This window comes from Microchirus variegatus, assembly GCF_963457635.1.
Source record: "Microchirus variegatus genome assembly, chromosome: 7".
NCBI lineage: Eukaryota > Metazoa > Chordata > Actinopteri > Pleuronectiformes > Soleidae > Microchirus > Microchirus variegatus.
The window spans coordinates 28983927-28999298 of NC_139808.1; the positions used below are offsets into that span (position 1 = coordinate 28983927).

At 39.7% G+C, this 15372-nt stretch overlaps 1 protein-coding gene across 1 annotated transcript in view; it reads right to left on the bottom strand.

Annotated features, from left to right (window-relative positions):
- pld1a (phospholipase D1a) overlaps nucleotides 1-14476 on the bottom strand; it is a 44842-nt gene extending 30366 nt beyond the window's left edge. The window contains exons 1-4 of the mRNA XM_083893087.1: nucleotides 14351-14476; nucleotides 3648-3872; nucleotides 2662-2831; nucleotides 1477-1619 (exon numbers count right to left, since the gene is read on the bottom strand). Coding sequence (XP_083749213.1) covers nucleotides 1477-1619; nucleotides 2662-2831; nucleotides 3648-3837 — 503 coding nt within the window. The 5' untranslated portion in view covers nucleotides 3838-3872; nucleotides 14351-14476. The remainder of the gene's footprint in view (nucleotides 1-1476; nucleotides 1620-2661; nucleotides 2832-3647; nucleotides 3873-14350) is intronic.
- Nucleotides 14477-15372: the final 896 nt, after the last annotated feature.

Genomic DNA, 15372 nt, shown 5'->3' on the forward strand with positions numbered 1-15372 from the left:
AAAAAATCATTTTTCATCATCATCACATTTTTTACTGCAGCTCCGCTTTAATGTTCGATGCGTTATCAGTCATCACGCAAACCTGTTGGTCCTCCTTCAAGTCCCAGTGTGCTAACCGTTAGCAGCTAACGCAGCTCTCATCCTGCGCTATATTATCACCTGTATGTTCCCCAGGGAAGAAGGACTTCTGCAGACAGCGGGTCCTGAGTTTGTTGTAATAAAACGGATCGTTAAACTGATGTAAGGTTCGGTTGTCCGGCTTGACCACAGGTCCGTGGTTGTGGCGAAATGATCAATGATTTATGTTTTGGCACAAAATCGCCACCGGCCTCATTATCTTCCGCACACATGTCACTATTCTTTCTTTTTTTTGATTTTCCCACTCTGTGTCGTGTGTGTGAGGGGGAAAATCTATATCGTTTATATCGTCGCTTTTTTTATATTAATATCTTGAATGTTCATATCTCGATATCGATACGATAACGATATATCGTTCAGCCCTAACAGTGAATATCGTGCACGGTAACTACAGTACATAAACCAAATTAAACGAATATGTCAGGAAGTTGTTTTTTAAATGCGAAAAGTGCGAGATTGGTGCTCCTCGCAGCTACATTATGCTAATCGAAGCTAATCGCCTGCTTGCTCTAGCTTCGCATTAATTCAAATGGCCACCTTAAAATACGTAGTAGACAGTGAATATCATGCACGGTAACTGCAGTACATAATCCAAATTAATTGAATATGTCAGGAAGTTGTTTTTTAACTTTGAAAAGAGCCAGACCGGTTCGTCATGCTAATCTAAGCTAATCGCCTGCTTGCTCCAGCTGCACATTTATTAAAATCACCACACTACAATTGACAGCGAATATCACATATGGTAACTACAGTATATAAACCAAATTAAATTAATATAATTAAATTAATATGCCAGGAAGTTGTTTTTGTGTTTTTTACGCTAATTTAAGCTAATCGCATGCTTGCGCTAGCATCACATTTATTCAAATAGCCACCCTACAGTATGCAATAGACAGTGAATATCACGCACAGTAACTACAGTACATAAATTAAATTTAATTTAATTTAATTTAATTTAATTTAATTTAATTTAATTTAATTTAATTTAATTTAATTTAATTAAAAATAATTAAATTAATATGCCAGGAAGTAGTTTTTTAACTTTGAAAAGAGCCAGACCGGTTGCTCCTCACAGCTACGTTATGCTAATTTAAGCTAATCGCCTGCTTGCTCTGGCTTCACATTGATTAAAAATATTCTCATCTAAATGAGGCTAATCTAACTGTTATGTAAGCTTATACTGAGCATATTTTAGCACGGTGCACACATATGAATTTAACCTGTTTGTTGGCGTGTGCACATTGTGTTTCACATGGGTAGATTATTGTGCACCTGTGTATGAGTGTGTGTGTGTGTGTGTGTGTGTGTGTGTGTGTGTGTGTGTATATAGACACCCACCTGCGTGACGGTAGCGGTATCCTCATGAAGGTCTTGTACGTCCTGAGTTCTCTGTGCAGATCCATGAAATGTTTCTCCTTCCTCTTCACCATCCAGGTGAACTCGCCGTGTTTCAGCTCAATCTTGAACACGGCCGGCAGAGACTACGAGATGAGAGCGGGGATTAGATTTGAACAATTTCTTTACGTACGGTTATTTTAAAGCACATTTAACGAGGGGGATAAACTCAAATTATTATAACCAGTTGATTTAAAGACGACAACAGTAACTGTTAGTGAAACAGAAACATAACAGCTCTGTGAAGCAATACTATCAGACCTGACTGAGGGAGCATTTCTGTGTATACAGCAGCAACGCAGGTAGAATAATACTTCAAGCTTATTATCAAGCTATAATTAATTTATTTTTGTCTGGTTTTTTTTAGGAATTAACCGATTCATTTTGCATAATAATTGCATACACATGTTTATATTCTAGTGCTGGGTAACGTTAACGCATGACGTGTTTCCATGACGACTGACCAAAAAAGGACGCGCGTGACGTCATGTTTACGTGACTCCCGATTGTTAAAATTAGTCTCTAAAGTAACGCTAAACTTTAAAAACAGAGGCACACATACGCAGTACGCAGGTACGCTGGTTATTTGTTACCGCTGCTCTTTACCTTTAATAAACAGACCGCTACAGTTCGACTGTAGGCGCGCTAATATCGCTAAAGGAGCTAATGCAGCTAACGGAGCTAACTGGTTAACGTGACGTTGCGCGTGTCTTTTTCCAATAAGTCATCATGGAAACGCGGCAACGTTGACGCCACGAACACGTTAACTGCCGCTAAAGCGTTAGCGTGCCCAGCGCTAGTTTATTTTATTGTTTGTTTTTTTTATTTAACACAACCTTTAATTTCACACTGAAAAAAAACAATCATGAGATTATTTCAGGCAAACGGCGACAACGAATTATAATATTTGACTGTAGGCACGCTAACGGCGCCAAACGAGCTAATGCAGCTAACGGAGCTAACTGGTAAACGGTGCTTGGACTCCGGAGTCGCGGCACGTAAACATGACACATGCGTCTTTTTCCGGTCTATCTTCATCAAAACAAACACTTTTATTTTGAAATCCTGTGCAATATCATCATATATATTATTATTTCCGCCCCCAGGTCATTTGACTTCCTGCTTTACCTTGTTGACGCTGCGGTTCTGCGACAGGTTAAAGCGGTCCTGAGCGGTGGTGAACCTCTCCACCTCCAGGATTCGGACGGTAATGGGCACAGTGGAGAGGTAGACCTTGGCGCTGGCCTCCTTGAAGCCCACCGTGGCGTACACGGCTGAAAACGGGATACGACAGTCCCCTAGGAGAGAGGAAGAGGAGGAAGGATGAAGGAGGCTTGTGTAGGTAGGTGTTTCTTGGAAGCTCGGGCTGCAGAGTGGGCTGCAACAGACTTTTATGCTTTTGCTCGTGTGGAGAGAGTGTTGAGGTCAACTTTTTTCTCTGGTAAAGTTTGTGAGATCTAAATTAAGTAAAGGAAGAAAAACCACCTTCATGCACGTCCACTGTGAGATTCCTGTGTGGAAGCTCAATACATTAAGCTTTTTTTGTCTAATTTTCAAACTTCTGTCGCTTAATCTGACTATATTTCCTACATTTTATAATTGATCTTGTCATTTTTTTAATATATTTGTTTATTTTTGTTTTTTTACCTGGAAAACTGTTTATTTTTACCTCAACTTTCTGCCATGTTTCTTTTGATTGTTATTCTATGGTTTTATGTCTTTAATTCTAGATTTTAATGTTTTGACCTGTAGCACTTTGAGATGATCAAATGTAAAGTGCAATATAAATAAAATTTATTATTATTATTATTACATATTACATATACAGGGATTCTACAAAAAAAACCCCAAGATTACAATTACAAATGTATGGTTTCTTGCATATACCATATATTAATTAATTAATGTATGTATTAATTTAATGTTAAAACAAAAAAACAATAGGGAAACACCCGTATTTCTGTACCGTGCTATGTAATTTGTCCCTCATGAAAAAAAATTGGAATAAATAAATAAATAATTTCAAACAGTCCTTAAACCTCACTTATTTACTTTGTGAAATCCTCTTTTTTTTTCCACAGTGAGATCTTTCCACATATGCCTCGCAGACTCACCTAAGTAGTTTGCGTCATAGTCGTTCTCATCTCCTTCCCCGATATCCAGCTCTGTGGCGTCCAGGCTCTCCACGAGATCGGCCATGCTGACAAAGTCCTGTGCTGCGTCGAGTGTGGCGGTGGAGTCGGTAACTTCAGAGTTCACCAGGTTGAGATTACTGGTCGTCGGCTGGTGATTCTCCCCCAGCATGCTTTGTTTTAGTCAGCCCCGAGAGCAGGCCGCACCTAGAAGACAGTAAAGATGTTTATTTATTTATGATTATCCTGGGAGCTCTTATTGTGGAGGAGCAGGATGTGATGTTATGGTAACAGAGATAATTATTCATTTTTAATACACACTCCCAAAACATGCAAACTCCACACAGAAAGGTCCCAGACCAGGAGCCGTTGTTGTCGTCGTTACAGAAAACAATCTGCTGCCTATCGTATAATCCATCCTTGTGTTGCACTGCTTTGTCGCTGTGCCAGCTGACACTGGACACCGAGTCGATCACAAGCGAAAGAGACAAAAAACAATTCAGACTCACATTCTCACACCTACAGGCTATTTAGAGCGCTCAGCTAACCGCGCAACAGCGTCTTTCAACTGTGGGAGGAAGCCGCAAGTACCTGAAGAAATAATACACCTGGGTTGTTACACACTTTATGGTGAATAAATTCAGTCATGGATGAAAACAAAACAATGTTTTGGTCCAATAAAGGCAGCCAATCCCAGCAGATTAAGGGCAAAAGGTGTTTGACAACATAGTTTCCCAACCCCGGTCCACAGGGAACTCTGCCCTGCCATGTTTTAGATGTTGCCCTGCTCCAAAAACACCTGATTCAAATAAACCGTAAGCTCATCATCAAGCTCTGCAGAAGCCTGATAAGAAACTTTTGTTAAAAAAAAAAAAAAAAAATTATATATATATATATGTGTATATATGTTTATATATATATATATATATACATATAAAAATCGAATAATTTAACGTTTCAACTTTTGTCCATTAGAAAAATATATTATATTTAAATTTTTGTCCAATTTTTTTTCTAAATGTAATTTTTCAACTTTTGTCAATTTTTAAAAAATTTATATTTCAACTTTTGTCATTTCTTTTCAAAAAAATAATGTTTGAACTTTCGTCAATTTATTTTCTCAAAAATTGAATGTTTGAACTTCTGAAATAAAAAAAATAATAATAATTTAATGTTTCATTTGAACCAGGTTTTTTTGGAGCAGGGTAACATCTAAAACATGGCAGGGCCGTGTTCCCTGAGGATCAGGGTTGGGAAACACTGATATAGAGGACACCACACCAGTCCATCCCAGGACCACCATACAGACAAAACAACCATTCACCTATGGTCAAATTACAGAGTCTAATTAGCCTTATTTGCATATTTACGATTTTAATTCTTCAATGACTGTACACTGTACAAAAACAACCCCCATCCACATCCTGAAGAGAGGATCAATTTCTTTGGAATGTTCTTCCTCAATTATGACACAGTTACCGTCTGACGAGAAAGTCCAGTTCCATTATTTACACATAAATCATACTAAACGTTTCGTCTCGTTTTACATTAACAACCTCTTGCCTAATCCTTTGTGGTATGTACAGGAATGTTCTGCAGGAACGTGTCTGGGAACCAAATGTAAGAGGAAAAACGTATTATTCTGCCTTAAAGTCTAAAGTTATCAGCTCCCCAGTCCTAAACAACACAAGCCTAAACAGCTATCTCATCACATTGGCACCGGTCAGAATTGGTCTCTTCATATTTTCGCTGACTCCAGAAAACTCTATCCTTCGACTCGCCAAATAATCAAATCCCTGCAACGCACAAATGATGTCACTGACTGTTGCTGTTGAGCAACACCTCACATATCTGGGTCCCTACGTGCAAAACATCTGCCGTACACCCACGTATGAATCTGAAAAGAAATGCATGCCGTCATGACACACTGTCACACACTCCTCTATCACATTTGTTAAGTAAATAAAGATAAGAAACCTGTTAAACAAGGAAAATTAAACGTAAAACCCTGCAATTCTAGGACGGCACAAGCACTTTGTGGAACAGTATCTGCATTTTAAAGGTGCATTATGTAATAAATCTAAAGCAACTGGCCGTAAAATCCTCCTAATATGTCACAGAGACTCAGGAATAATGTTCATATAACAAACTGAACTCACCAACAACAACAGTACAGACAAAATATTTGCATTAAAAAACAATATTTTGCAGACTGCAAATCATGTTTATGTTTTGAAATCATGTTTTGGCGTCATGTGGCGCCACCTACCGCCGTCTACCAATCATTGCAGTCAGTAGAGTCTCAGCTGCCGAGCGACCACGGGTCACGAAAAGAAACCTAAAAGACCTCTGTGTTTTGAATTTGGATGTAGTAACCGTTTTTGGCCACATTCTTACATATGGCGCCTTTAAAGGGATACCTCATCCAAATGTGCCCTACTGTGAGTCAAATGACGCGTTTTGCATCACAGTAGGGCAAATTTTGAAAATGGAAAACAGATTTTTTTACAACTCGGTGAAAAACTGAGGGAGGGAAGCACATTTTCTAAAAAAAATACTACTGCTCTTCTAGCAATACAAAGCCACATTCAAATCAGTGAAGTATCCCTTTAAGTCTTCAAACTTTTGCTAAGTGCAAAGAAACTTTCCACACAAAACCAACCAAACATGTCGTCCAAGACAAAGCCTCAGAAGCAGAGAAAGAAAGCAGCTGCAGGTGATTTTCAAAGCCCATTTCATGGAAGGACAACTGCAGGGATTTTATGCACTTCCCATCACTGAGGAATTAGCTGGACTTTGAGTTTGGTTGCGGTCAACAATTCTCAAGACTGTGTTCACTGGAGAGGAAACAATATGAGCAGAGCTTGTTTTAATGTGTAATCGTCTGTCAAACAAAACGCAGTCACGGGTTAAATAAACACCTCATCTCATCGTGGGCCGGAATCCAAGACTCGCATATTATGAGGTGACTAATCTGTTCGTTTACTTTGCTCAACGTTTCCCTTACGAGGCGGCGAGTTAACGGTGATTTTCACGAGCAGGTTATCCCCTTTTTATTGTGTTTTCTGGATCAGAACGTTCAAAGTGCTGCAGTACGGCGGCAGATTAGAGGCCCTGACATTCCCACACAACAAGATCCAACATGTTCTCACACACAGTCACAGGAGTCACCAACAGACTCTGCTTTACCCTGTGAAACCATTCAGACCTTTCATTCATTCATTCATTCATTCATGGACAGAGATAATCCAATGAATCCGATGATCCAAACTCATTCATTCAAGCACTTTATATGGCCCTCGAACACTAATGCGATATACACTACCGTTCAAAAGTTTGGGATCACTTAGAAATGTCCTTATTTTTGAAGGAAAAGCACTTTTTTGTCAATGAATAATGCATGAAATGAATCAGAAACACACTCTATTCTAGCTGCAAACGTCTGTTTTTTAATGGAACATGTACATAGGTGTATAGAGGCCCATTTCCAGTGTTCTAATGGTGGTTTGCTAATGGCGTTAGAACGTTATTGGACGATTAGAAAACCCTTGTGCAATGATGTTAGCACAGCTGAAAACAGCAAAGTTTGAAGGGCAAAGTTATTATTTGGAATAAAGATTATTATTTCTAATGTCTTTGACTATGTTTTCTATTCATTTTGCAACTCTTTTGATGAATAAAAGTCTGACTTTTAATGGAAAACACAACAAAAATTGTACAGGTGACCCCAAACTTTTGAACGGTAGTGTACAAATAAAAGTGCTAAGTAGAAGCATATAAGGTTCTTCAGCTTGTCCTCATAGGAGAACCCTTTTTGGCTCCAGGTAGAACCTTTTTATGAAGATTCCACCTGGAACACTTTAGGGGGGTTCCACCAAGAACCCTTTTAAAACCCTTTATTCAGGAAATGGGTTTTAAAGGGTTCTCTGGATCAAAATGGAACCATTAGTGTTACCAAGAACCCTTCAAAAACCCTCTCTTTCAGAAGCAAATGGTTCCAGGCAGAACCTCAGCCCTTGTAGAAGGAACCCTTATTTCTGAGAGTGTAATATACTTACACCCGACGTTAGCGTTCTAGAATTAAAAAACAGATGTCAGACAAAAGTGAAGGAAAAGCTTCCTGTAAACACAGATTTTCCCCCGATTGTCCTTTGATGACATGGCTAAAGCAAAAGTGATGTTTAATCCGTCTGGTTGCAGAGTGCGTTGCTATCTTGGTTTCCAGAAGACATATTTATGACCATGCAGAATCTAAGAATACCCGTGAGCCACCACAGAAGCTGCAGCTCTGAGCGTCTGCGTGCGCAGACTCAGATGTCGTACGCAGCAACGCGGAAGACGAGAAGAAAAGTTTGGACGAGTTATCTGCGTCTCAGTCCGCTCGTTTGGAACACTGCCCCACTTCCTGCTTCCTGTCCATGTTGTCATGGCGATAGATTTAACAGCCAAGGCCCGAGTTGCTTGCACTTGAAGTACGAAGATAAGAAACTAAGAGCATCCGCCTCTGCCTTCACGCGCGTCTTCTTCCTAAATGCCATTAAGCTGGAATCGACGCGGCGTGAAGTCATAGATGAAGAAATGAAGGAGTGGGAGAAGAAGAACGACGACTTCAGGTTTGGTAAAGCTTGGCGGCACAGAGCAGGCGTCATTAAGTCTGCTGAGAACAAATCCATTAGTGACATTTACTTCAAATTTAAAACGTCTGAAATGTGTCCCAATGGAGAACAAAATGTAATAACGCTTCAGACACCAAGGCTTCCAAGATGGTCGATGAACTAACTTTGTTAACTTTCAGTTTCCTGGTTGTGAAGACACACAGTCTTTATCAGACTCATTCACTGTTGTGTTTGTGTTTGTTTCTGGAAAAGTGCTGCAGGATATAATAGAACTTGAATTTCAGTAAATATACATATACATGATAGCGGAAAATAGCGTTTAAAGCAATTCCAATAATTCCAATTCCAAGTTTAAGGGCTGTATCGCCCTCAATATTGATTTTCCGAGACCACCCTTGGGAGCAAGGGCTACCCAGAATGCATTGCGTGTTTTGACATAACAAAGATGGCGCCGAAAGCAGCGAAACGAGTGCGCTACAAATGAAGTATTTTCTTTGTTAATAGAGATATAAAAATGATGAAAACCATTGTATTATCTTAGTTTAGGCCCATATTATGGATTACTGACGTCATTGTTGCGTAACATTTATTTTTATTTTACGATCTTTTGTCAATAGCCGGCCGGCGCGCACACGCGATCGTTCGCTATCGATTACTTGTGCGCTAACTGTCAGCTGAATATGTCCGTGGTTGTGGTATTTGTTTGAGTATCATCTTATAACTAACTGACGACCTAATAACTTGACTGACAAACGGATCGTAATAAATAATCGTGACGTAAATGCGTTCTTCTTCTCCTTCTTCTTCTTTTTTGGAGTTGACTGCCCCCTACAGTCTGAAGACGTATCTGCATTTAAGAGGTGTCCCATTTCTAAGTGACAAAATAACCCTCAACACTTGGTTTTGAGGGCCAGTTAAGATTAAGGGTTGAGCTTGAGGGTTAAGATAGGACTTGGAATTGGCCCCAATACGCCCGTTTGCTTAAGCTAGCACCAGATTAGCGTAGCAGTAAGACAACAACTCTCTCTGTTCAACAGTAAAAAAAATATCCACCCACCATCGACTCTAAAGATCACTAATTAACGTGTGGCATCTCCTTATATACATCGTACATGTCGTGAAGTGTCCAACAACACTTTTGTGCCATAACTATTTCTTGGTTCAAAGCAGTTTCCAGGCAACTGGAGCTGGATCCTCTGCACAGAACCTGCTCACAGCAACACGTCCTGGCTTTGAACGGAGGGAAAGTGATGCATTGTGGTTAGAGATGGAATTTGTGGAACAAGTTACTTCCTGTGGTCACTACAGTACCACATTTAAGGCGTGTTTGATACTGAGCTTTTCATCTCAACAGTCACCCTGGTTAATAGTTCATTAAGCTCTCCCTTATTGATTTATTAACAAGTCAGAAGTTATAAAAACCTTTAATAATTAATCTATCGATTGTAGATTAGCCAAAGTCTAAATCAATACTTCGTGACTGATATCTAACACATATCATGTAGGACAAGGTGCTTTAACCGTCACTGAATATGGGCGGAAACGATGCATTCATTCCCACCCGTCCTCCTGAGATTCAGTATAACAATGCTTCCCTTCTGAGGCTCTGAAATGACAACAGACGAGACGTATTGTGCACATAATATTCTGTTTCTGAAGGATCTGCTACAGTTTCTGGAAAAATCGTTATTTCTAATCTTGTCTCGTCTATTTTCTATTCATTTTGCAACTCTTTTGATGGAAAACACACAAGAATTGTATGGGTGACCCCAAACATTTGAACGCTAGGGTACATCTTAGACTTAACAAAAGTGCTAAGTAGGACCATATAAGGTTCTTCAGCTTGACCTCATAGGAGAACCCTTTTTGGCTTTAGGTAGAACCATTTTATGAAGGTTCCACCTTGAACCCTTTTGGAGGGTTCCACCAAGAACCCTTTTAAAATCCTTTATTCAGGAAATGGGTTTTAAAGGGTTCTCTGGATCAAAATGGAACCATTAGTTGAAAAACCCTTTCTTTCAGGAGCAAATGGTTCCAGGCAGAACCTCAGCCCTTGTAGAAGGACCCTTTTGGAACCCTTATTTCTAAGAGCGTAATATACTTACACCTGACGTTAGTGTTCTAGGATTAAAACCGTTAAAAAATCTCGCTGTCTGGAACCATGAGGGATGACAAGGGAAGTAAGAAAGACGAGTCATTTTGAACTTATGGGTAATCTCAGTTCCTCTCTTAAATTAAGTGAGTGACTCGCAGCTAACAGTTTGATTTAGATTTGAACTTTCTGTGACCGGAGTCTCTCCCTTCTGATGAATTAACAGTTCCACTTCCTGCTCGGATCTCGTCTGGCTTTAGCGGCTGCTGAAAGGACCCCAGTACCCGTCTCAGGCCCCGTTCACACAAGGAAGCTAGCGTGTAAAAACTATAAAATATTTTATAGGAATCTTTCGCTTTCGTTTAGCCGGTGACGCGTTTTTTGGGGCTTAAAAAACGCAAAAATCTGAACCCAACCTCCAGAGTGCAAAACTTGAATATGCTCCGCCGTAGCGTTTCCGTCTACACGGCCAAGACGCAAAAAACAGTTTGTACCTATGTTTTGGTTTTTGCGGCGCAGATGATGGAAGAAGGAAGATTCTACGCATGCGCTCAGACATGGCGGTGTTGTGTCATAGTGTATCACAGCGCCACCTAGCTGCCTGGCATGCATACTCAATCCCGCACACTTTTGCGTCACACCGTACGCACGCAGATTTTCTAAACGCGGGAATGAAAAGTGACAACGCGACGCCACTTTTTGCGCCTTCTGTTCTGTAAACGTAGCCATACGTTACCCGTCTGTCTTAGAGTGTTTGTAAAAACATTAACTCAATAAAAAAAGTGGCGCAATAAAAGCATAAATCAGGAGTTAAACGCTGAATCAGACAAATCACAACCGCAGACATATGTGTCACATGACTTAAAAAGAACAGAGGAGGTGCACTGAACATTCCTGTCACCGATTAGCCATCGAGTGCGAGATCCTGATTCATCATCTATTTAATCGCCGTGTGTCAACAAGCGCGACATTTACAGAGTGAATAATGTAAATATGTTTTAAAACGACACCGCGGCAGTATATATACACACACACACACACACACACATCCATGTACGGTGCGTTCAAGACAACGTAAACAGAGCTTATAGCATTCAACAGATCATGTGGTGCCAACCTCCTCGTGGCGCAGATGGTACAAAAAGAGAAAGAGATGATGATGGAGGGCGGAAGACAGAGAGAGAGAGAGAGAGAGAGAGAGAGAGAGAGGTCTGTGACACCTCTCTCTCTCTGCCCACACTAAAGCTGCCTATTATCTAATCCTTCACACCAGAGATGGGGGCTAGGGCTCGTCAGAGAAAGCAAAGACGTAACAGCAGAGAGGGACAGAGAGCGTCAGCATCACCAGAGTGACATTCTGCTGGCACTAACACAAGGAATCATTGTAGTGAAGGAGTGAGGGAACTGATCGCTCTTTCTCTTCTTCTTCTTCTTCCTCCTGTACTTTAGCCAAGCCTGACTCGGCCGTTAACCCTCGGGAAGACGACGTAAGTTTGAGGCTGGAAAATGACGAGCAAACTAGAGTCTGTGTCCACAGATGACTCTGCACTGAGGACAGTGAGAATGACACTGTACTATACAATACAAAAATATACTGTATGTATACTGTGTGTATGTATGTATATATATATATATATACACACATATATATATATATATACACATATATATACATACATATATACACATATATACACATATATACATACACATATACACACATATACACATAAATATATATATACATATATACACATACATATATACATACATACATACACGCATATATAAATATATATACATATATGTATAAACATATACATATATTTGTATATGAATATATATGTATACATTTACACATATATACATACATATACATATATACACATATTTGTATATGAATATATGCATACATTTACACAAATATATATACATACAATACGTATTTATATATACACACATGTATATATACACAAGATACGTATATGTACATATATACATACATATACAGACATATATACATACATACATAGACACACATACACATACATATATATACATACATACATATATATACACATGTATTATATACACATACATATATACACATATATATTATATACACATACATATACATATATTGTATATATACGTATCATTGAGGAAGCATATTTCTCTGATAAAGCTCTGGCGCATACATATACACACACACATATACATACATATATATATAAACACATATACACACATATACACATATATACGTGAGGAAGCATAATACTCTGATAAAGCTCTGGAACACACACACACACACATATACTGTATACATACATGTATATATATATAAACACATATACACACCTATACATATATATATATACGTAAGGAAGCATAATACTCTGATAATACTCTGATAAAGCTCTGGAACACACACACACAGACACACACTGTGGAACTATCTCAAACTAAAGCATAATGTTTAAACTCAGCTTAAACAAAGTCCACTAGGTGTAAGACATCGTAACGTTCGACCTCTGGAGCATTATATTTTACAGCTCTAAATGTGCTCGCCGTGCTAAAAATATATTTCAAATCCTTCCCGAGAAGAAAAAGAAGTAGAAGAAGAAGAAGAAGAAGAAGAACTCTGGTTACATACCTTCACTGCGTCTGCACAACGCCTCAAACAACTGAACTACACTTCTTTGACTTTGCTTCTCCCCTCTGTCCAGATTAATGATTGATGTGAAACTACAGTAGAAGTGAGCGAGGGGTGGCACAGCATGGAACTACTGGAACATACAGTTCAACACAAGAGAATCCAGGTCACAGGTCAGTGTTTGGAGTATGAGTTTCAAAGACGACATGAAAGAGTGTTAGAGACGACAGGAGGAGGAGGAGGAGGAGGAGGAAGATACCAGCTGAAGCAACAAACTTCCACAACAGGGAGTGAGCAGAAGGAGCAGCAGCTGTACTACAGTCATTTTTTTACCTTAACCCAAACAAATCTGCAAATCTTAGCCTTAAAATGAACCCAGTTCCTGCAGAAAATGAGGGTTCTACCTCACTGGGATCAGGTCTTTGGTCTCCAATGAGGACAACGGGGTCAAAAAAGTTTGTTTACCAATTCAGTTACAGAAATGACAGAGGGAAAAAACAAGTTCTATTAAAGATTTGGGTCTTTAAAAATAGGGAAAATCAAGATACAGACACAGACGCACACCTGTAGTGTAGTGTCTTGAACCAGTAACACAATACTTCATCAAGAAAACACACAAAACAAAGTTAATAGATGTTCACATGATCACAGGTAAGTGGCTCCATGTTAGCATGTCAATAACATCATGTTCCCACAAGCAAACCCCCCAAAAAACAAGGAGTGTCACACACTGTGACTGACACACACACACACACACAGACACACACCTGTAGTGTAGTGTCTTGAACCAGTAACACAATACTTCATCAGGAAAACACACAACACAAAGTTAATAGATGATCACATGATCACAGGTAAATGACTTCATGCTAGCATGTCAATAATAATAACATCATGTTCCCATAAGCTAACCCCCCATAAAATAAGGAATGTCACACACACACTGTGACACACACACACACACACACACACACACACACACACACACACACACACACACACCTGTAGTGTCTTTAACCAGTAACACAATACTTCATCAGGAAAACACACACAAAAAAAACAAGAAAAAAAGTTAATAGATGATCACAGGTAAATGACTCCATGCTACCGTGTCAATAATAATAATATCATGTTCCCACAAGCTAACCCCCCAAAAAACAAGGAGTGTCACACACACTGGGACTGACTGACACACACACACACACACACACGCACGCACGCACGCACGCACACACACACACGCACAAACACACAGAATCCATGGGCTACAAATAGCTCGGACACAGAGTAAGGAGAGGTTTAGCTTAAACGTTCCACTGACCTGCTCCGTCTGTGGTCGCACTGACCACATGTTGTCTGTTGTGTGTGTCAGTCCAGTTATCTTCACAAAGCAACACAACAACACACTCACAGACACACACACTCACAGCAGACTGTTGTGTGTCTCCTCTCTTCTGTGTAACTCTGTCAAATGTGACTCAGAAAAACTCACACAACTAAGTCCAACTCCTCGGCAAAAGGGGGCGGGGTCTCTGAAACTCTGGACCAATCACAGAGTCCGAGCTCCGCCCCCCTCACTCCTCTCTGATTGGACGAAAAAAATGTGTTTTTTGCTATAGTGGGAGGAGCCATTTTGGCTCCAGTAGCCCCTCCCACTATCTTGTTTTGTATACAGTAAACACAAAAAATATACTGACTTTTCCTTCAGTTTTCTCTCATTTTGATGAACATTTCGCAGCATTTTCCTCAACATTTTCAACAAATCATTAAGAAAACTTGTAAAAATGGCAATAAAAACATGTGTTTTTTGTGGAAGAGAAACACAAAAAGTGTGATTATGATCCTACCTCATGACATTTTCTCTTCCATCACACCTAATTCCACACACACACACGCATTAATTGAAGTGCAGATTAAATGTAGGTATCTGGCGCCATCTTGTGGCCGAACGCGGGTACTGCACCTCCCCAGAGAGCCACCTGTGAGCTTGTGCACCTGTGCTCGCCATTAGAATTAAATGGACTTTGACCTCTAATCCATGGTTTTAAGACAACATGACATCAGACGACACACTTCCGGGTGTTCACAAACAAACAAATAAATAAATTAAGGAGTGAAAGTGTAAACAAAACAAACTGTAGTTCATTCACACACAAAAAAAACAATAACAACAACAATTGACCTTTTTGGATTCGATTATACGATGCACATGCTAGACGCTCCCTGGTTTAATGCCGCACACGTTAATTTCTGCTCTAACACACACACACACACACACACACACACACTCTGACACACACACACACACACACACACACACATTAACACATAAAAAGGAACTTA